The following is a 20,760-nucleotide window of genomic DNA, read 5'->3' on the forward strand; positions in this document are numbered from 1 at the left end:
AGTCACGGTCGCTCTGATTTCCGAAGAGATTACCGGCAAATCCCCGTCCACGTACACCCGGGTCTTCGTCGCGTGTCGCTCGCCTGGAAGTTGAGAATTCGGCTGACGTAAAACGTCCAGACACGAGTGTCTTCGAGTTCGCTTACAGAGATTCGGAAGAGCGTAGAAATCGTCAGCGACGACCAGAGGTTTGGATACGTCGACGCAGACCTGGACGTCGCTGAGGACCGCGTACGACGACAACTCTATGGTGACGTTGCAGATCGGTTGTAGCTGTGCCTCCACCTCGCTGTCTGAACGATGATCCGACGAATTCGAATCCAGCGACACGTTTATCGATACTATGAGCTCCGCGTCCATTCCTGCGTCGCTGGTGCGATCCTCTGTCGAACGATCGTTGTTCAATGTCACTGCGATCGTACGAAACGCGTGGCAGTAGCCGTCGTCGTATACGCGCGCTATGGTCTCACCGGAATCCTTGCTCTTCCTCGAGAGAGCTCGCAGTTCCGCCAACTCCTGTTCCGCTGCGGTGTAATCGTAACCCCGTGGATGAAGCGGCGGTGCGACGAATAAACTCGGCTCCGAACCTAAGTAGCAGGCTTCCAGTCGACCATCGGCTGACAAGACTACGATCACGCCCTGCAGGTGCTGTAAACATCGCGAGCCACGACAATTGTCCCCAAACGTAACCGTGAAATGCAAAGAGCGCGGCCCTGTTTCGCGATAAGCGAAACACGCGTTGGCTCGACTCGGCCCAACTCGGACTCACCTCTAATTGAACTCTGGCAACGGCAACCGGCGCGAAAGGCAGTTGGGCCGACCATTTCAACGTGCTACCCTCGTAAATCATGAGAGTGCTTGTGTCGGCGATTACGAGCACCATCAACTTCCCGTCCGGTTCTGAAAGCATCGTCGTCATAGAGGTGGATCAGTGCGTCTGTGTTTTCCATTGAACCGATAACGCACGAACCGACCTCAACCATCCAGCTAATTACCGATAACGTAAGCTCGAAAGCAGAGCGGCTTGTATTCCAGCCTCTTGGCGTACTTGACCGACGTACAATTGTCCTTTAGACAGTACAGATGTTTCTCGCCGAGAACCACTATGCCAACCTCGAAGCTGCTCAAAGTGACAGCCTCGATGCCGAGAACCGCTTCGCCGATGTTGTACGTCCAATCTGGCTCGAGGCTCGTGGCATTGGCGCGCCGATGCGGCGCGTCGCGCTCCTCCGCGCCGTTCGCGCTCCCGGAGACTCGTTCCGTGCTTCTCGACCACTCCGCCATACTTTGGTACCTACGCAATGGCAACGCAACCCACGCCATATATCTTACTTACTTACTTACTTACTTATTTAATTACGCGTTACGCTCGAGTCGCCACCGCGACACCGAGTTTTATTAGCGGCCGTGGTCGAGCGGACGACGCGACGACGCATCGAGCAAGCACGTGCCTGTGACACTCGAGATACCAGGAGGAGCTGGCGGCGACGAACAGATCGTAGCGCGGAACGTAAATGATCGGCTCGGCCAACAACCGATTGCGCGTCACCTGGCTGAACGCGAACATCTCCTGCTCGTAGAACAGAAGCGTCCCGTCCAGGCATTGAACGCAGAGAAAGTCTCTGCCGCGAACGCCGCCGAACGGTCCTATCGTCAACGATGCCGGAAATCTCGGCAGCGGATGCTCGTAAGCGATCTTCAGTTCGCACCGATCTCCTGTCAAGCAAACGCGTTTACCGTGTAAACTTGATGCGAAACTGGGCACTCTGCTCTGGCAGAGACGGAGAAAGGATCGCGCGACTGCCCGATACCATCCGACCGCCGAATATTCGACGTCCACGACTTTACGCCCGGAGGCGTGTTCTTTCGCCGTGTCGCGTCTCCCGTGAAAGCCGTTCCCCGCTCTCGTCTCCGCTCGCCGAGAACGAAGAACGTGCGCGATCGTCGCGATCTTTTCCAACGCGTTTCGTCGTCGTCGCTTTCCAGACGATTGCGAAACGCGCGCGAGAAACGACGCAGGAGAGCACCAGAGGAGAGTTTGTACTATCGGCGGACAAACCGTATTCGGTGGATTGGTCGACCAGAGCCACGTTGTAAACAGTCAACTTGGATGGCGTCAATACCGCCAAACGTAGATCTTGCGATCCTCTGCAACCAACGATCGTCGTGAACCTCTCGTAATTCGCAACGTTTCGTCGACTTTCGACCACCGATACTCACGAGACGAACTTTCCCGCCTTCATATCCACGATGCAACCGTCTAATCGAGTCTCGATCATCAAATCCGTGGACTTGTAGTTGGTCGGTGATTTCGTTTCGTCCACCCATCGCGACGACGGACTGTACATCCTAAGGTAACCGTCGTGACTTCCCACCACGAGCACATCTTGTCTCTCCTTTCCGAACAACGGCGCTGCCAACAGGCTGTGCTTATCGAATGTTTCGTTCGCACCGCACCTCGTTCGCCACCACTCTTTCGTCTTGAACAACGACATCGCTGTCTAAACGCTCGAGGACCAACGAAAATGGTTTACTATCTCGCGGCCGCTTGCCTCGCGTTTCTCTTTTCTACCCTCTATCGGCGTTACTATGGAGTCGCTGCTTCAAAACACGGCGTTCGAGCGGTATTTGTTACGTAACTTAAGTCGACCGACGTGGTTCGATCGCGGCACTCGCGTGCGTCGCTAGCCCATTCGACGCTATCGCCCGACGATCAATCGATCGACCGACCGTTTCGACAACTTTTCCGTGAGAAGGATCAAACGTTTGGATCCTTACGTTTCTTCTCTGTATTCTTTTTTCTTTTTTCGGTTCGCTGACTCGATCGTTCGCGTATGGATCCCGCTCGACGATCGAATCGAATTTGGCGCCGCGGGTACGTTAGTTATCCGCGACGCCGCTAGATAGCGAGACTTACCGGCAGTCGCGCGCAGCGCAAGTACGCGAAAGCGTCGACAGTGGCTCTGCAACGTACGTGACAGTTCAGTGGTTTGAATTTTGGAGAAATCGAAGATTACTTGGAGTTAAGAAAATTAAGACGATATGGAGCCCCAAGACGTTTACTACAGTAAGGCGGAATACGTAGAAACGGTAGGAGAAGTCGAAACTGGTATTCGATAACGGTAAAAGAATACGGACGACCTTAACCTCTTTTTCCGTTTCTCTTGATTTTAACGTTTCAGGCATCCGGCAATAAAGTAAGCAGACACACTGTTCTGTGTGGTTCGCAGAATATCGTGTTGCACGGTAAGGTGATCGTACAGTCGGATGCTATTATCAGAGGCGATTTGGCAAACGTTAGGACGGGACGTTATTGTATTATCAGCAAGAACGCTATTATAAGGCCACCATTTAAGAAGTTCAGCAGAGGGTTGGTAGTTGGCGGCTCGGTGATCGCCGACGCATTAAAGAAACGACGGAAAGTTTATCACCGGCCTAACGTCTGATTTCATTTCGTCGTTTCTTCAGCGTTGCCTTCTTTCCTTTGACGATGGGAGATCACGTGTTCGTAGGAGAACGGGCGGTGATTAACGCAGCTATCGTCGGCTCTTACATATACATAGGAAAAAATGCAGTAATCGTACGTATAAGGCATACACGCGTAAACTTTATTTATACGTATTTGCACGAATTGAAGCAACGGGATAACAGAAAGAGTAAGTGCTTGTTGAACTACGCAGGGGAGAAGGTGCGTCCTGAAAGACTGTTGCTACATCGAGGATGGAGCGGTGGTACCACCGGAGACCGTGGTACCCTCGTTTACCCGTTTCGCCGGCAACCCTGCCAAGTGCGTCGAAGATTTACCCGAGTGCACGCTCGACCTCATGCTGGAATTCACCAAAAATTACTATCAACACTTTTTGCCGTCCAACGTTTAACGGGTTTGTACGCGCGTGGAGAACAAAATTTATACGGAAACATGTTAATATGCATTACTTATCTCGTACGTTTTCATTGAACCGAATTCACCGAATCCCCGATGGTCGAACGTGTTCCTCGTCATTGACGATCATCCGCGTCCTCTGACACCGATCCGTTCTCCGTTTCCTTGCTCGGCAAGCGACGACTCTCCTCGATGAACTCAAACGGATCGCCTTCGTTCCAAGGTGTCGCGTTGTCGTTCGGTGTTTCACCGGGAAACGGCAAGGCGTCCGAGGCGAACCTCTTCACGGCCCGGAGGTCGATCAAGCTTCCTTTCCTATGCCACAGATGTTCCACCGCCAACACAACGAGACTGAGAAGCGCCCCGTAGCCCACCGCCACCAACGCGAAATAGCACTCGGTGAATCCTATGCTGACGAAGCTCGTTTGTCCTTGGCATTTGGGCTTCTTCGTGTACAAGCGGCTGTCTTCGCGGGTTTGCAGACCAGTCTCGGCCAACGCCAAAGCCCTGAAAACGATTCCTTTTGTTTCCTACCGTACCACTGCCGTGTATCCGTGCCGTCTTACGCGTTTTTTACGATCTCCAGATACGGCGATCGAGTTGGGATCACCAGAAGCGGATATAACATGTTCAGTATATCGATCTCCGTGATCCCGCACTTCTCTTCCTCCCGATACGTCTCCTGCATTATCTTGTAGAACGCGCCCAGTTCCGAGTGGAACGCGAACAGCTCGTCTTTAACGCGTCGAACCCCTTCTTCGACCGGTAACCACGAGCTGTTGTGACCCTTTGGTTCGATCTTTTCCACTATGGCTTTTCGCAGAGGATCTTGAAAGCTCTGCGAGAAGATCGGCAAACGGACATTGTTACTGGATCGAGTTGGTAAACTGGGTTGCAGGAGGTACGATTCTTCGCGAATTCTTGGTCCGCCTACCTTGAGGTAGTGTCGAACGTGGACCACGTCTTGCGCCCCCAATTTTAACGGGCTGTAGAACAGGTCGGCGATAGTTCTGATAGAGTCGGTGGTGGATTGGAGCAGAGCGACGATATTGGCCGTGTAAGAGGCGTACAGGTTGAGAGCGGCGAGTAAAAGCATCAAAGTGACGATTCGCGAGGGAACGCGATACGGCTCGTAAGAGTATCCTGCGGAATTGCGGTTCCATTTTACCGACTCGTCGGAGAGGGAACGCGAACGAACGAAAGGAAGGACATACACCACCGTTCATAGTATTGGAACACTCGTAGAAAGCGAGGAAAATAACGATGATTAGGAGATCGTTAAAATATCCAAGAATTACTGTCTGCTTTGATAGTTATGTACAGATGTATAAAGATTCGTAAGATAAAAGAGAATTCGTATGTCGCGTTGTATAACGTTATAATAATAATCTCATCGTTCGTCGATCGTTACTTTAACCAATTCCGATACTCGTAATAGTAATCTCTTTCTACTTTATTTATTCTTATTTACCTGTAAATTTTGATTCGTGCTAGGTAAACTTTTCTGAACTCGTAATTTACACGTTAGAAGGATGAAAACGTACGATCGTTACTTTAACCAATTCCGATACTCGTAATAGTAATCTCTTTCTACTTTATTTATTCTTATTTACCTGTAAATTTTGATTCGTGCTAGGTAAACTTTTCCGAACTCGTAATTTACACGTTAGAAGGATGAAAACGTACGATACGTCGCGAGACTTTTGCAAAACATGTGGCAAATTTTTAGAAAATTTTAATCGCTTAATCGTTCGTCTGATAACCTAAGCTGAGATTATCGTATCCCGTAAAAATTCGAATCGCGCGTTACATTGTTCCAATACTTGGAAACGACAGCGAACTTACCTTGTTGCGCAAAAGCACCCAACACGACCATGAAATTATCACTGAGCGTTTGTTCGTCCAGATGAAATTGCTGCCAATATGCGGCGCTTTTCGCCGATGCTCCCCGACGATATTCCCATTTGGAGGAAAAGTAGAGCAAGCCGAGTACCAGCAGAAGAAAAACGCCGATCGCTATCCAGACGGATCGTTGAAACGGCAGCGTGAAAATGTTGCTCACGGTGGACAGCAAAGGCGCACGGAAAATGAATTTCGCTCTGTCGCGATTTAAGCTTGTACATACGTTCGCGCGGATGATCGTCGCGTCCTTCGTTATCCAACGACACGACTTACTTGGTGCGGGTATAAAGTTGTACATAATCGATTACACCGATACGCTGTTGAATAAGATAGGTTGCCGTGCCTCCTATATCGATCTCTCGTCGTTGCAGCATCCCGGTGAGGCCGTTCCACGACCCGTTCTCCAGTCGATATCCCCAGGTGTTGGTCACGCGAAAGTCGATGCTAAATCGATGCGGAAAGAAAAAAGGCAGCTCGTTAGAACGCATGATCTCCTAGGAGCCGAAAAGTTCGTCACAGCGGGAGACATTTCGGCCCCTGTCGGATGCTGGTTGCCATGCAAGAGAAAGGAGAAGCGACGCGGCAGGGGAACGCGAATGCGACTCACGTTGCATTCATTCGGCTCGCTATATGCAACATCCAAGGATAGTTGGCCTTCGTAACCGCATCTATATGCTTATTTTCGTAATCGGTTAAGTGGTTGATCGTATCGGGATCCGTCATCTATGGGAATGCAAATGCAAGGCTAATTTATTAGGCGACGATTATGTACGCTCGCGAGTTTGAAAACTCCGCCAGCGAACGAGCGTTAGACGCGACGCGACGTTACGCTCGTTGTTGCAATTTGCAAAACTCGTTATCTTAATTTCACTTATCGTTGTTTGCGCGATCCAAAGTGAAATTCATCGCGGCACGTGTTCGCAAATCCGCGGCGGATAATTCTTTGTTCGACGATCGCGTGTCGAGAGATACCACGAGACAGGATTTCAGAGGCGTCCGTCGAAGGTTCCTTCTTCGTCGCGACGCCGCGTGCAGATTCGCCGCTCGAACGCCGCCATCCACCGTCCAGTTTCCTCGATCCTCCGTTATAACACCGTGATACGGGCTAGGCCTGTACACGGACGTTATTTCCGCGAAGCTATCGTCGACTCGCAGCTTCGTCGCCACGATCACCTCGCTGTCTGGATAAACGGCCATATCGCTGAACGTTCGATCCACGCGAGCCATCGAGTTTCCAGCGATCGTGCCATCTCGAAGCAGAAGCCATCTGATCGGCGCTGAGAACTGGCCGCTCGCGTTCGCCTGCGAATCGGATGGACGCGACGTCGTTAGAGATCGAGCGCGACATTTCGCAGCTTCTCGTTTCGAACGTGACGACGCACCGCTCGCAAGAGTGGAATCGCGTAGTCGCAATCCAGGTCCACCACGTACAAAATCCGATGTTCCCAGCCGTCGTGGCGCGTTCGTAGCTCGAATCCCTGCAACTCGCCATGTATGTCGTGAGCCAGACCCTTTCTCGACATCCTTCTGGACAGCTCGATCGCGCCGTCTACGAGCGGGAACGATCGTTCGACTTATCGATGCGCTGCGTTACCAAACGTTAACGAGATTCTCACTTTCGCCTTACCATGGTCGACACGACAGAGATGCGCCGATACTCTTACCGGTGGAAACAGCACGGTGACGGAGTCGTGGATCAGGTCGACGAACCACGAGTCGAACGCATCCGCTGGTCGAGTAGCGGCGAGGATCGCCACGATACCGAGAACTCGACCGAGAAACAGCATGACGTCGTCGAAGGAACGAGCGTCGGGAAATACCGCGCGACTGTCCCTCGACGACGTCGGACGTGGGACGACGCTCGTTGTACTTGAAATATTCAAAGGTTTGCGAGGAACCGCCCTATCCGCAAACTACCGGCTTCGAAAATAACGGGCTAGCTACTCGCGCGGATACGTCGTGGATTCTCCGTGCCGCGTTTTCCTCGCGACAGCGGCAATTTGCCGCTTCGTGGAAATCGTCGCGACGAAGGGTACGCTCGATGCGGCCGATGTAAATGGAGAGGCAGGCCGTAACGTAACGCGGTTCCTCTTTCCAATCGATGAATCGCTCGGTCGAAGATAACTATCGGCGATTAGACGATTGAGTCGAGACACGATTATTATCGGGAAGGCTAAACCGAATCGAAAGAGAGCGTCGCGTCGCGCCGGTAAGGCGGACAAGCGACGGAGTAGGTAGAGACGGACAAAGATGGTGCGACGTAGAAATGGAAGAAAGAGAACGATATGAGCGCGGGAGAAGGTTATTAGGCAATCGCGCGTAGAAATTCTCACAAAGGGGAGATGCAGCGTTGCGCGCGGCTCTCATCGGTGTATCGCGTGACGACTTGGTGATAGACACGTGCGCCGAGCCCACGGAGTAGTCGATATCAGCGGCAGGTCGTTTGTCGACTCGCGGAGGTGGGCTGCCCTCCTACCAAACGTCACGCCGGAGTATGCAACTGCGATGAGCTACGCGTGCTAAGGATTACATCGGATTTACGCGAAACCGGCGCGTCACGAGACCGCTCGTGCCTCTGCGTCAACATCGACGGATCAGCATCGACATAGCGGTATTTTCCTCGAATTTCCCTGACCGATTCCTTCGGATCACGTGCGCACGTCAACGCGTCGAAACAGCGAACGGAACGAAAGGGACTCCGGAGTCCTTAAGCTGCGATCGTCGAACGCCTACCCATTAGTTTGTCGACCTATCGATGGCGAGGTCGAGGCGAACAAGCTAGCGCGAACGCCACGGGAATCGTTGATTTCCACCAACGTCGAGGTCTCGTTAACCGAGAGCATTCGCGTTCGTGCTCGGAATAAGTCGCGGCGGAATGGAGCGCGATGACGCATAACCAGGTTGGATTCGTCGAGTCCAGCGGATCGCCCGCTTCTTACTAGATCGGAAGAGCGTGATGCTCGGACAATGGTCCGGGCATTTCCAGGGAGAGGCGATAGTCGACACCTTCGCGCGTAGACGTAGACGCGAAAAGGATCGTACGTGGAATTTTTCGCTCGCGATCGCGCAACGCAGCTTAAGTTTATCTACGGTGTCGGCGAAAACAAAAAGATGGACGAGTGGCGCGCGACGGTGAAGCAAGGAGACCGAGGACGGTGGGCGAGGTGCGAAGCAAAGAGAAATCGGAGCGGAGCTGCGAAGCATGGGGGCAAGGGCGGAGAGGAAAAAATTTGGAAGCCTCGACGCTAGCGGCAAAATTCTTTGATTTCCCGCGGCGATTCGGTTCGGGAGAAACGATATCGGTGCGTGGGGAAGGCGGTTGCGTCGGTGGGGTTCGAACCGCGTGTTCTAATTGGTCGCCGTCCATTAGGTGTATACGGCTAAGTGTCGCGAGTTCGGCAGCGTTCTCAACAGTAGCGACGAGACCGAGCGCGCGTCAACCTTTGCGACAGATCGCTTCCTGCTCAGTTTCGTTCGTAAACATCGGGCTCCGAGATCCAGCTATCGACAGCACGAGACATCGAACGCGTACGAGCATCTCGTCCTGGACGCCTTCGAACGATACGATGTCGACGAACGGTGTTGCCGTGGGCTCGCGCAAGTCCGAAACGAAGAGGCCCGCCGAGGTGTTCGAGACGGAAGTGCCCTTGCCGTCCGGTGAGTTTGCCATTCCGGTGATCGTTGCCGGGACTATACTCTCTCGTTGTAATAGCGAATTCTCGCCGCTCCTTGTTCCACGCCGCAGGAGAAACTCGAGCCACGGACGAACGCGTTTGCTTTACGTAACTAGAAACGCTGTATTTGCATAACCATTCCTGCTCCCTCGTTATCTCGAATTAAAAAACCAAACCGAGCACCTACGAGTACAGACGCGAAGTTAAACTAGCGAGAGAGCTGGCCAGCCAGCTCTGCTCCAAGCTATCGTCTACCGCGCGCAGCTCGCACGCTCGCGCGCGCATTTCTACGCTTTTCCCTCGCTTTCTCCGAAAGTTACCCTCCACGGGGCTGTTGCGCGTTCGCCCGTTTACCACGGCCGTTCTTTGTCCGCGACCAACGCAATCGGAGACAAAATGCCACGGATGATGTACCGCGAGTCCTAAACGTTCCATCGTCGCGCTATCTCGCGCGATCACCTTGGTGCGTTAAGACTTGCGGTGAAATTAGCGATACGGAATACGGGCATTGCGTCGCAATCTTGTACCGCGACGTGACGGTACGAAGGGGGGACACATGGCACGACTGAAAATAATTTTCCTTCGCTGGAAACAAGATACACGCGTTTCGCCTTTTATCGCGTTTCGCCGTACCTTTTTAAAACGAACGATTTACGAACCAACGATTTCCCAACGATCCTGACGAGATACTCGAACGATGGCGACCCCATCGCGCGTCGACGATCGATCATAATCGAGTTCATCTATCTTCTCCGAGACGTCCGATGATAACGCGCGTTCCATTTCCCAACTTGTTCTCTCGTCGAAAACTTCGTCTTCTCGTACGGCCAGCCCTTATCGATTCGTCCATCGAAACGAGCCGCGCGCATCGTCGATTTCGTTTCACTTTTCGCCTCGGTCGATTCTCTGCGCAACCAGGAATTTGGAAGAACGCGCGACCGAAACGATCGCTGTCTTGCCGACAACACGTACATACGTATATACAGGCGAAAATACGTGACCACTGACGCTGGCCGACTATCGGACCTTCTTTTTCAATTATCGGATGCATAATCGCCAACTGACTCGAGGCGTCATGGCAACAACGTATTCGAAGAGTCGACGAGCCTCGAAATCTTGTCAACGTCCACCTATCTTATCGACAACCGTGAAAGTCTGTTTTCTTTCTTTCACAACGATGCTCGACCATGTCTTGTCTCGACTCGTCGTTTTACGAGAACCTGCGCTTTAGAACTCAATCGCCCAGGATAAGGAAAACCGGAATGAACGCGGGGAGAGCGAACGATCGTACCTCGTTCGAACGATTAACGACTTGGAAAAATGTGACCGTGACGGAGCGCGCGTGGGTGCTTCGTAAATATGTATCGAACAAACTTTTTTGCTCGTAAATCGACCTTGCTTCCAATGATATCGAATCGACTGAAAACCGTTCACCATACGTTTCCTCTTTCGCGGTAGGAATTCACCAGCCGACCACAAACCTTTTCAAAGTGTGTTTTTCGGAGGACGAATAAGGAAAAGGAAGAAATTCTCTGATTTCGATAAAAGTTCTCGTTGGGAGAGGAGACGAGCGTGTCGTGCTTCGTCGTTTAGACGCGAACCCTCTCCCGCATCCACTTCTCTTGAATAATGTATTACGCGGCTCGTACAACGCTCTCCTCTGTAATCGCCGGTCCTCTATCGCCGTGTTTTCTCGTAGAACGAATGGATAAAGCACGCGCATTCAATAACAAGCAGGCAACCAGGCGGAAACGATCGATCGATAGAACACCGCAAATCGTCGCGGAATTCCAACGATACCCGTGGACCGATCGATCTTTGTCATTGGTAACGCGTGTACCGCGAATTATAATTCCTTGTGTTTTTCCCTTTACCGGCGCGGTGCTCGTTGCTCGATCCACGCGATTTCCCATTACTAGCGAGAATATTGGCAGCCGAATATCGACAGAGCGCAACTGTCCGAGGGTATATACCAAGGAGCAAATAATCTACGTAGTTACCAAAGCTATCCATTCACGGAAGCGCGATTCGACGGCAGCGACACGTCGAAAACACGAAAGTAGAAAGTTTCTAATCTGGCACGAGATGGCTGTCCCCTGGAGCGTTCGCGTTCTACCTCGCGTTCACCGGTCAACGTTCCGTGACGTGCGTGTGGATCAGGGCCCAGGTTCTCGGGCAGGGCTCGATGTTCGTCTATCAATCGATATCTCGGTTGCGAGTACGTATCAGGAAACGCGTTCACGGAAAAAACGCGGCAGAAACCTTGACACGAATCGTTGGAAAGTTCAAAGAAAAGAAGGGAAAGGTCGATGCGCTCGCGCTCTCGAAGACGGAAATCGTGCCGACCTCTCGGCTCCTGGCAATTTTCGCAAAGCGGACGTATTACTTTCAATTTCGAGTTCCGCCGAAAGCTTCCTGTACAATTACGCTCGCGCGTGCACGGTCTTTCGTTGTTCGCCCGAGGCGGACGCTATTTTCCACTTTACAAAGTGGATAACGCGTTTAGGGGACGAAGCATTTCCTGTAGACACAGGCGCGAACGCGCCGTGTCAGTTGACTCGTATCAAGTCGATTCTCGAGCATCGAGAACGTCGAACGTCGAAGAAACGGGACGCTCTGTTCGTTTGAAAATTAGCCCGCGATATAGACGCATTGACGTCGACGAAGAAACGGAGCGTCGATAAACAAATGACCGTTTCGAACGTATCGGACGCTCAGAGACCTCTTTGTGTCGAGAACACAGAGACTAGGTACAGATGGGTGTTCGAAATAACTCGTTACCGACCAAATCGTTCGGTCGATAATTGCTTGCCGAACACGACCCGTTTTTCCCGCTTGCCTTCTTGTCCGGTCGTCGGTAATAAACCTAATTGCGCAACGAGTTCCGATTAAAAGCATTTATGTATGTACATACGTACATGTGTACTTACATAAATGCGTCGAGAGGTATTACGTATATTTCCCAGAAAAAAAGGAAGTTGATACTTTTTTCAAGCACATCGTTTCGTTCGAGCTAATCGCCGAAAGAATTACGGCTGATGATCCCCGTAAGATAGCGAGTAAACGCGGAAAATACGAGACGCAATTCGCCACACCAGATTCGTGCGAAATGGCCGACTAGTTTATCTCGCACTCGCACGATGCAAAGATTTTTGGCACGCGAGATCCGCGAATCTATCAATAGCAGCCCCCCGCGTATCTTTTATTTTTGTACGCGAATTGGCGGCGCGGTTAATACGAACTTTCCAACGTTCCAAACATTCTGGCGTATATCGATGCGAAACGATTTCCGCCTTTGATTTCGAGGAAAACGATCCTAATCCGCATCGTTCCGATAATCCACGATGATGCAACTTTATCTCGCGACGAAATACGAAAGTCATCGACGAAATCGGAATTTGCTGTGTACTGTGCGCGTTATGTCATGTCACGTATTCGTTCTGACAAACAGAATAAAGCCCTGACCTTGACGCGATAATCATCAAACGGATGTTTCGTTAAACAAATACGACTATCTTACCGATGTGACTCACGATCGACTTCCATAGCGATCTTAATCAGCGGAGGCGGTGAATTCGTCGACGCGACAACGGACTTTCGTTGCTCTTCCACCAAGATCATAAACGACGTATGACGTGCTACGATTACGCCATTATTAAACAGCGTTGCGATTCGAGAGATAATAAATTCCAAGGGTTGCGCGAGTTGATCCGAAAGATAAGCAGCCAGGCTAGCCAGCGATAATTTTACCGATAATTTTTCCATTACGTAATATTGGTAGATATTTTCGGACCGAGAATTCCTCGCGATTCAGGCACGACGAATACATTTTTCTATAGAAAAATTTTAATGGTCACGGTAACTGCAGTGAACTCTCGATCTCGTCAATTACCACCGTTTGCTATCAGATCATCGAAGCTCTTTTACGCAGATACTCTCAACTGCAGGTTCGACCGCGTCAACGTCATAAGTGAAATATGTGAAATAGACAATAGTTTTTCCTTTTCGTTTTCTTGTATTTTCCTGTATTTTCTTTTATTATGCTATATTTTATGTTTCTGCGAAGCTTCGTATCCGCATATATTTTTGTATTATCTTAATGTTAAAAGGACTTTCCCGTCTATCTCAATAAATTAAGTTAATTTAAATGATCGGGCGTAACCTCGGAAGGGGCGCAAAAGAATAACGCTGAAAAGTAGTACGTTGAATAGTAGGCGGGCCAGGTCGAAGGATGAAACGTGCACGCAAGATGATCATCGACAGGAATCGATCGTAAGATCGTCGATAAGATCTAACGCGATTTAAAGATATAGTGTGAAAAGAGACGTGGTTTCGCGCGCGAGCCTTTGATTGGTGGAATCAGGGCAGGGACGCCAGATGGCGCCGTCGCGTCCAATAGAGGAAAGGGATTGACGAATCTAGCGCGACGATTGGACGGGAGGTCTCGGGTGCTCGGACGATTCGTTTCGTCAGACCGCACCCCGCAGTTCCCCGCGGTTCCCCGCGGTTCGCGGCTTCGCATCGAATCAACTGGCACGAGGGAGAAAGAGAGAAAGAGGCAGGTGTGTACTCGCTTCTGATCACGGGTTCCTTGTTAATCATCGTTATCGGCTACAACGAAACCGTCAACCGATTCGCAGCAACGAGAAGCTGATATATTACTGGCGCACAGTGAGTGCTCGGTCGCGCCCGTGAAAATCGTTCTCCATCGTCTTTCTCGTCGGCGTGGTTGTGACCGTCGTCGTGTCGTGCAGGCCAGGGCGCGTGTTCGCCGAACGATCGCGTGCAGAGACGGCGTTCGATTTTCTTCGGCTGGTGCTAAGAAGATAGCGCGAGTCATCGTATCTCTGTTGTGTTGGGAGAAGCAGACAGGCAAGAATACGCCGTTACGTTTTCCTTCGGTTCGCGACAACGTATCTCGTTCGCAAGATCCGAGTACGAGAATTTCGCATTCTCCTTTGGCATCTTCGTCGATCGTTGGTGTTCGCGTTGGCGATTTACTCGGTGGTGCATCGGTTTCGTGTGTGATCGCTTGTGCGTAGAACGCGTATCGAGCGTGCGATGAACAACAGCAACGGCACTAACGGCAGATCGAACGGAGAAAACAGGGGACGAAATGGCCACGTGCTTGTGTGGGAGCAACCAGGTTTGGAGGAAGAGGACAGACCTATCAGAAAACGTAAAAGTACGTCGGCCCGGCAGGCGCACGCGCTCGCGCGCGTGCATTCCTTCGTTTACGTAGAATTCTGTGTGCGATTTTCTCGAATTTTGGATGGCGTTTCGAGGTTGAATCCGTCGTCCATAGGCCGCAAGGTTCATACGAGTTTGCCATTCGGACGAAACTCCGTTTACCCCGTGAACCGCGCGTCGAACACGTGCTCCCGCCGTCACTCTTCGCTCTCCTCTTCTTTCACTTCGCCAGTCTCGCCCTTTCCTTTTCTTCTCTCTTTCGGTAGAGCGCGCGCGCGCGCGCGCGCACACGTATGCCGTCGCTTCGGAGCTCGCAGCATGACGGGTTCGCCGACGAACATTTAATACTTAAATGCGATCACAATGCGGCTGATATCGAGTGGCGTAAACGTGGTGGCACGCGGCAACCGTCCCGGTTTCCGGGCCTGGCAGCGAACTCGTTAAAAAAAGGAAGGGGCGAGTGTCGAACGACCCGATCCGTTCGTCGACCAACGCGTTCCATTTATCTGTGCTCTCGACAGAAATCGTGCGTGGGTACGTAGCAAGTCTCCTCTCTGTCTCTCCCTTACGCGAACGCGCGCCATTGGTCCAATCGTTCGTTTCTCAACTTCTTGCACTCTGATGCCGGATGCCCGAGAGATGCCGGATGAAAAAAGAACTGAAAGAATCGTCGGGCGAATGGTTAAAGGAAACTTTTTGAAATCGGCATGGAACTTGGTAGTCGCATTCGTGGCCCGCGTCAAGGAACATCAAACGATAAACATCGAAGAGGCAAAGGTAACGCGCGCGGTCGCTGATTCCCGGCATCGTTGTTCGATCAGCGATTAAACGGAGACGGAGACGGTTGGTGGGCGGCTGTCGCGTCGAAGCGTCACGTGCGTGGTGCGACCGCGCCTCTCCTCCCATTCGCTAATTCCATGTTGCTTTACGTCGCAGCGATAGCAATAGCGTCCGCACGACTGCGGTGCATGCCGACGTGCCGAAGTTATTTCTACCGAGCACGATCGACCACCACGTGCTCGATGGATGCCCGATGAATGCTAACTCGATACGTTCTTAGGGAAAAGTAACGATCGCGAACCGTACGCGAAAACCGTACGATGAAAAACCTTGAAACCGCGAACCGTCTGACTAACTCGATCGATTATCGTGCCGCGGTTGTTTAACCCGCGCGACCACGGCAATTCCTTCTCGGCAAATTACGCTTGACGAGCGACCGACGCGACAACAGACGAAACGTTCAAAGTTCAGACGGCTGTTACCGAAAACTATTCCTATTACGTACCGCGTATACATACGTACGAAGAAGCGTATCGTAACGCGGAATGGTGGGGAGCGCCGAAGCTTCGCGGTTCTCGCTCGTCGTCGACAAATCATCGCGATAATCATCGCGATTGCATTCCGAAAATAAAGCTTACATCGTCCCTCTATTATTAATTCGCGTGTTATCTCGACATCTCGTCGCAAAAACAACGCGCTATAAATAACCGAGGAAATCGCGCCTTGCCAAACCGGAGAAAGGACCTGTGCAGCGGCGCGCTTTTCCGTCAACGACCGACCAACGCGGTTCTCGATTCTCCCCTCGACCTTGTCCCCTCGCGTGCTCGAAACTGTCGCGTCCTTGGCGTACCTCTGACCGTGGATCGCGAACGCGCCGTACAATTTGCCTCCGCCGTCTTTTTCTGTCTTTCTTCTTGCCATTCTTTCTCTTCCTTTTCTTTTCTTCTTTTTTTTTTTTCTCCTTTTTTATCTTATCGTCGGAGGATCGTATCCGGCGCTCCCAATGTATCTGCATAATTACCGTCGTTTTTCAAGCGTGGTTACGTAATTCGCAGATGTCTGCCGCTAATGGACCAAATATTTCTCCTAATCGACCAAGGAATTTTCCGAAAGATTTTCCCTGGCAACGATCGAGACGACGAACGAAACTCGAGCGGCTGGCCGATCCGATTCTATGCGTATACGCTGGTCGCCGCGTATTTATCAGTTAACCCTTCGTCGTCATGGTCATCGTTGGGCCGATCTTTAAACGACCGCGTAACGAACGAACGTTTGCTGTTGCAGCGTTGGTGGGCTCGCGTCACATAGTGACTTTGATGCTGTTCCTCGGCATGGCGAACGCCTACGTGATGAGAACGAACATGTCCGTGGCGATTGTCGCGATGATCAATCATACCGCCATCGTGAATAAGGAGGAAGTGGTGGTGAACGAGTGCGGGATCGTTAATTCCAGCATCACGAGCGTAAGTACGAGGCGCGATGCCGTCGACGTGCGCTGTCCGTGATGCCTCTTATCTAATCGTTCCTTCTCAGGTGTAATCACCGAGCAAGCAAAAGATCGGTAACCGTAAGTCGCGAACAATATCCATCGAATGTTCTTTGTTGCGGCAGGACCACGCTGGAAAGAGCAGCGACGGCCAGTTCGTATGGGACAGCACTAAACAGGGCTATTTGCTCAGCTCGTTCTTCTACGGCTACGTGCTCACGCAAATACCATTCGGAATCCTAGCGAAGCGTTACGGATCCAAATACTTTCTTGGAGTCGGCATGCTGATCAATTCGTTGTTTGGACTGCTCGTGCCTATGTCGGCCCGTTTAGGCTACTATTATCTGATGGGCGTTCGATTCATTCAAGGTCTAGGCGAGGTAAGCGATCACTACGGGATCTTTCGATCCTGCGTTCTCCCTCCATGCGCGTACTCGCACGATCGGTCGAACGAAAAAGGATAGAAAAGCCTCTAATGTTTTTAACGTTGAACGCTTTTTGATCGTTCGGGTGTATTTCCTGCCCCTAGGAATGGATTATCCCTATTGCAGGGTCCCATCGTGCCTTGCACGCACGCGATGTTGGCCAAGTGGATACCGCCGAATGAGCGTAGCAGAATGGGAGCGTTTGTATATGCCGGTAAGCTCGTTCGTTTCGACGATATCTTTTCTTCCGCCTGCGTAGCCCTGTCGCACGTCCATCAACACGGTACGATGCTACCTTCTGGGATCTACCGAGCGATTCACCTTCTTCTTCTTCTTCTTCTTCTTCTTCTTCTTCTTCTTTTTTCTCTTCTTCTTATTCTTCTTCTGCCTTCTTATTCTTTCTTCTTCCTTTGTTAATCTCTCTCATCTTATTCGAGGTATTCGCTGTCGAATTTGCCGATCGATCTATTCATCGTTCTCCGTGTGTTTTACCTGTAGGAGCGCAGTTTGGCACTGTCATCTCAATGCCATTGAGCGGTATCCTATCCGAATATGGTTTCGACGGCGGTTGGCCGTCGATTTTTTACGTGTTCGGTGCTGTCGGTACCATATGGTGCATCGCTTTCCTGCTGATGGTCTACGAGGACCCGGAAAGCCATCCGCGTATATCCGAGGACGAGAAGAAGTACATTCTGAGCGCTCTGTGGGGTAACGCCGGAGCTTCCGTGAGTATGAAAAAGGGTTTTAGCCGTGACTCGCAGGTCGCAAGCACAAGCAAGGTCGCTCTCGCCTCTAACGACAACGTTGTTTTCACAGTCTCCGCCCGTACCGTGGAAATCGATCGTTAGTTCGCTACCGTTCTGGGCTATCCTGATAGCGCACATGGGCCAAAACTACGGATACGAGACGTTGATGACTCTGCTGCCGACCTTCATGAAACAGATTCTACACTTTGACATTAAATCGGTAAAGAAACCGGGAAACTGGACAGGCGTCGCAACGATCGTAAACACGAGCGCAAAAAGCAAACTCGTCGTCGAGACGATAAACATCGCATGTAAATGTGTTACAGAACGGCACCGTTTCCTCGCTTCCCTACTTGGCCATGTGGATATTCTCGATGCTGGTGTCTCACGTAGCTGACTGGATGATCTCTAGCGGAAAGTTTAATCACGGGTCCACGCGGAAAATCATCAACAGCATCGGCCAACTGGGACCAGCGATCGCTCTGATAGTCGCTTCGTACACCGGATGCAATTCCTGGTTGACAGTAACTATTCTTACGATCGGCGTAGGCTTGAACGGCGGTATCTATTCCGGATTCAAAGTGAATCATTTGGATATCTCACCGAGATTCGCCGGTGTTTTGATGTCTTTTACCAACTGTTTGGCCAACCTAGCGGGCTTACTGGCACCCATCACGGCTGGCTATATAATCGTCTCACCGGTAATTATCGCGTTTGGCGAATTCTGAGTCGGACGGCGGCGAGGAAAGCCCGGAACCGGAGTATCCAATGAAATCTCGCCTTTTTCTTTTCAGCCGAGTCAAGCGAAATGGAGGATCGTGTTTATGATTTCGGCGGGCGTGTATATCGTGTGCGCCTTGTTCTACGCGATATTTAGCTCCGGACAACGGCAGCCGTGGGACAATCCGGACAAAGACGAGGACAAGAACGAGAAAGAAGGCTTGGAGACTGTGAAAACTGTCACGGAAACGCACCATTGACGAGCCAGCGTGCTAGTTGCTTTTTACTTTTATTATCGGGTCCTTCTTCCGCATATTTTTTGTACTTTGTTCTTCGTTCCTCTGCCACTTTGCCGTTCAACGCGACGGTGTCGCCACATGGTTCGCAGTTGCTCGCCTTCTCCGCGTCTTCGCATCTCGCGCCCTTGTACGACTCGACCGTCCATCGTCGAACGTTCGCGTTATCGTTCGACGAGTGGCCGTTGACAAACACGAAACACGGACATCGCAAAACGCTAGACGGAAAACCAGATGCAAGCAAGACGATAGGAACGCGCGGGCATATATATTCCAAGAAAGAAGGATATTCGAACGAACTGCATAGTGATTTGTCACAGCGGCAGTGGATCGCCTGGACGATTAGTTGTTTCCTCCGACGCGCGAGGAGCCGTACATTCGCTGTTTGTCCCTTGCTCGTGTGCCAAGTTAAATAGCACGCAAACATTTGTACAGCAAGTAAGTCGAATCGAACGTCACATTTCTATATCAAGTACAGACAAAGTAAATTACGCGGATATATGTATGCTTGGATAAGTACGTACGTACGTACGTGCGTGCGTGCGTGCGTGCGTGCGTGTACGAGAGAGAGAGAAAGAGGGAAAGAAAGAATGATAAGCGTGTAAAGAAAAAAAAAAGAACGAGCGAGCGAAAGATAGAAATTGCAGATAATTTTACATTTTTATAGTATTCATTTTTACTTAACGGAGATTACGTGCCTTAAGACCAAACAGTGTCGAAATAAAGATCGAATCGATGTATTTTTCGAGGCGTTAATTTTTATTACGCGCTAATAGCGGTTATCGACCAACCAAAATGATCGATTAAAACTTCCGTCCGATTTCTGGATGCACGAGCACGGGCGAATCGCGCGTTTCTCTCTTTCTCGATCGAATATTAATCGGTGCTTCGCGCCATCAAACCCAGCACAAAGTACGATGGTGCGTTCGAGACGGTGACGCGTCCGAATGCCGCTTCTACGAGTAGACGGACAAGTACTATAACAGTATTACAGTTAATATCCTCGCGTTTCTCCCATCTCTGTTTTCGTTCGTTACTTACCACGCGTTATCGCGAGCAACTGCCATTTTATATCGTGCGATTGAAAGCGATCGCGAGAAACGCGATAAATCGCTACCCGATTTCGCAAACGTCCGGGAATTTTCAAACCGTCGCGTCGCAACTAATATAATGCAATACAACAGTGGTTTATAATATAAATATTGTAAATATTTTTACGCATAGGTTTTTATCGAGTTGTAGACGTTAGACAATTTGTTGCTCTTTCTTATTTATGCAACGTGTACAAAGCAGAATGAAAGGATAGGCAGAACGTGAAAAAGACAGAGAACGAAAGAGAGCGAGCGTGAGAGAGAAAAAGTAGCCGTTAAGTATGCTAAAAAAAAAAAAAAAAAAAGAAGGAAACATTCAAAGGAATTATATCTTCGTAGCAGAATGCATTTTCTTTTTCTAATTATTATTGTTGTTATTATTATTATTATTATTATTATTATTATTATTATTATTATTATTGTTGCTGTTTATTGTTGGTATTATTATTATTATAATTATAGTTAGTAGTAGCAATAATATCGTAATTATCGCCATCGTCACTAAGATGTAGTCGTGAGTGCAGAATTATCGTATGACACACCAACGCCAAAGAAACATGTACGCCT

At 50.5% G+C, this 20,760-nt stretch overlaps 4 protein-coding genes across 12 annotated transcripts; 2 read left to right on the forward strand and 2 right to left on the reverse strand.

The window, feature by feature from the left end:
- Positions 1 to 466: 466 nt before the first annotated feature.
- On the reverse strand, positions 467 to 2,748 carry LOC126863700 (protein PTHB1). Its single transcript, XM_050614111.1, has 5 exons — positions 2,221 to 2,748; positions 2,060 to 2,148; positions 1,452 to 1,716; positions 996 to 1,294; positions 467 to 900 (listed from the first exon to the last, which is right to left on the reverse strand). Exons 1-5 carry the CDS (start codon positions 2,493 to 2,495, stop codon positions 467 to 469), a joined length of 1,362 nt encoding a protein of 453 aa, XP_050470068.1. The 5' UTR covers positions 2,496 to 2,748.
- A 147-nt stretch (positions 2,749 to 2,895) lies between these two features.
- Positions 2,896 to 5,936, forward strand: LOC126863906 (dynactin subunit 5). Of its 2 annotated transcripts, XM_050614627.1 has the most exons (5): positions 2,896 to 3,090; positions 3,183 to 3,370; positions 3,469 to 3,580; positions 3,681 to 3,881; positions 5,790 to 5,936. In XM_050614627.1, the coding sequence occupies exons 1-4, from the start codon at positions 3,043 to 3,045 to the stop codon at positions 3,876 to 3,878; spliced, it is 546 nt and encodes a 181-aa protein (XP_050470584.1). In that variant the 5' UTR covers positions 2,896 to 3,042; the 3' UTR covers positions 3,879 to 3,881; positions 5,790 to 5,936. The 2 variants fall into 2 exon arrangements, with proteins under 2 accessions (XP_050470584.1, XP_050470583.1); XM_050614626.1 differs by lacking the exon at positions 5,790 to 5,936 and having other exon boundaries at positions 3,681 to 3,939.
- On the reverse strand, positions 3,586 to 13,070 carry LOC126863858 (glutamate receptor ionotropic, delta-1-like). 3 transcript variants are annotated; one of them, XM_050614506.1, is made up of 10 exons: positions 12,980 to 13,070; positions 7,168 to 7,334; positions 6,758 to 7,087; positions 6,393 to 6,508; positions 6,059 to 6,229; positions 5,729 to 5,982; positions 4,818 to 5,026; positions 4,450 to 4,721; positions 3,948 to 4,390; positions 3,586 to 3,827 (listed from the first exon to the last, which is right to left on the reverse strand). In XM_050614506.1, exons 2-9 carry the CDS (start codon positions 7,306 to 7,308, stop codon positions 4,000 to 4,002), a joined length of 1,884 nt encoding a protein of 627 aa, XP_050470463.1. In that variant the 5' UTR covers positions 7,309 to 7,334; positions 12,980 to 13,070; the 3' UTR covers positions 3,586 to 3,827; positions 3,948 to 3,999. The 3 variants fall into 3 exon arrangements, with proteins under 3 accessions (XP_050470463.1, XP_050470461.1, XP_050470462.1); XM_050614504.1 differs by lacking the exon at positions 12,980 to 13,070 and adding an exon at positions 7,413 to 8,740; XM_050614505.1 differs by lacking the exon at positions 12,980 to 13,070 and adding an exon at positions 7,413 to 8,740 and having other exon boundaries at positions 3,937 to 4,390.
- LOC126863869 (putative inorganic phosphate cotransporter) lies at positions 8,763 to 19,722 on the forward strand. Of its 6 annotated transcripts, none has more exons than XM_050614529.1 (8): positions 8,763 to 9,442; positions 16,714 to 16,892; positions 17,041 to 17,295; positions 17,467 to 17,554; positions 17,839 to 18,065; positions 18,157 to 18,306; positions 18,413 to 18,787; positions 18,881 to 19,722. In XM_050614529.1, exons 1-8 carry the CDS (start codon positions 9,352 to 9,354, stop codon positions 19,064 to 19,066), a joined length of 1,551 nt encoding a protein of 516 aa, XP_050470486.1. In that variant the 5' UTR covers positions 8,763 to 9,351; the 3' UTR covers positions 19,067 to 19,722. The 6 variants fall into 6 exon arrangements, with proteins under 6 accessions (XP_050470486.1, XP_050470488.1, XP_050470485.1 ...); XM_050614531.1 differs by lacking the exon at positions 8,763 to 9,442 and adding an exon at positions 13,886 to 14,021; XM_050614528.1 differs by lacking the exon at positions 8,763 to 9,442 and adding an exon at positions 14,028 to 14,644.
- The last annotated feature ends 1,038 nt before the right edge of the window (positions 19,723 to 20,760 follow it).

Source organism: Bombus huntii, chromosome 3 (genome assembly GCF_024542735.1).
Source record: "Bombus huntii isolate Logan2020A chromosome 3, iyBomHunt1.1, whole genome shotgun sequence".
Lineage (NCBI taxonomy): Eukaryota > Metazoa > Arthropoda > Insecta > Hymenoptera > Apidae > Bombus > Bombus huntii.

Coding starts and splice junctions, on each gene's coding strand:
- LOC126863700 (XM_050614111.1), bottom strand. CDS start 2,495: ATGTCGTTGTTCAAGACGAAAGAGTGGTGGCGAACGAGGTGCGGTGCG. Junction 1,717..2,059: donor CGACCAATCCACCGAATACG/GTTTGTCCGCCG, acceptor TTTGCTTGACAG/GAGATCGGTGCGAACTGAAG. Junction 1,295..1,451: donor TGGTATCTCGAGTGTCACAG/GCACGTGCTTGC, acceptor GCCATTGCGTAG/GTACCAAAGTATGGCGGAGT.
- LOC126863906 (XM_050614627.1), top strand. CDS start 3,043: ATGGAGCCCCAAGACGTTTACTACAGTAAGGCGGAATACGTAGAAACG. Junction 3,091..3,182: donor AGGCGGAATACGTAGAAACG/GTAGGAGAAGTC, acceptor TTAACGTTTCAG/GCATCCGGCAATAAAGTAAG. Junction 3,581..3,680: donor TAGGAAAAAATGCAGTAATC/GTACGTATAAGG, acceptor TGAACTACGCAG/GGGAGAAGGTGCGTCCTGAA.
- LOC126863858 (XM_050614504.1), bottom strand. CDS start 7,572: ATGCTGTTTCTCGGTCGAGTTCTCGGTATCGTGGCGATCCTCGCCGCT. Junction 4,722..4,817: donor ACGTTCGACACTACCTCAAG/GTAGGCGGACCA, acceptor ATCTTCTCGCAG/AGCTTTCAAGATCCTCTGCG. Junction 4,391..4,449: donor CTGGAGATCGTAAAAAACGC/GTAAGACGGCAC, acceptor AATCGTTTTCAG/GGCTTTGGCGTTGGCCGAGA.
- LOC126863869 (XM_050614527.1), top strand. CDS start 14,943: ATGCCGTCGCTTCGGAGCTCGCAGCATGACGGGTTCGCCGACGAACAT. Junction 16,893..17,040: donor TTAATTCCAGCATCACGAGC/GTAAGTACGAGG, acceptor TTGTTGCGGCAG/GACCACGCTGGAAAGAGCAG. Junction 17,555..17,838: donor GGGAGCGTTTGTATATGCCG/GTAAGCTCGTTC, acceptor TTTTACCTGTAG/GAGCGCAGTTTGGCACTGTC.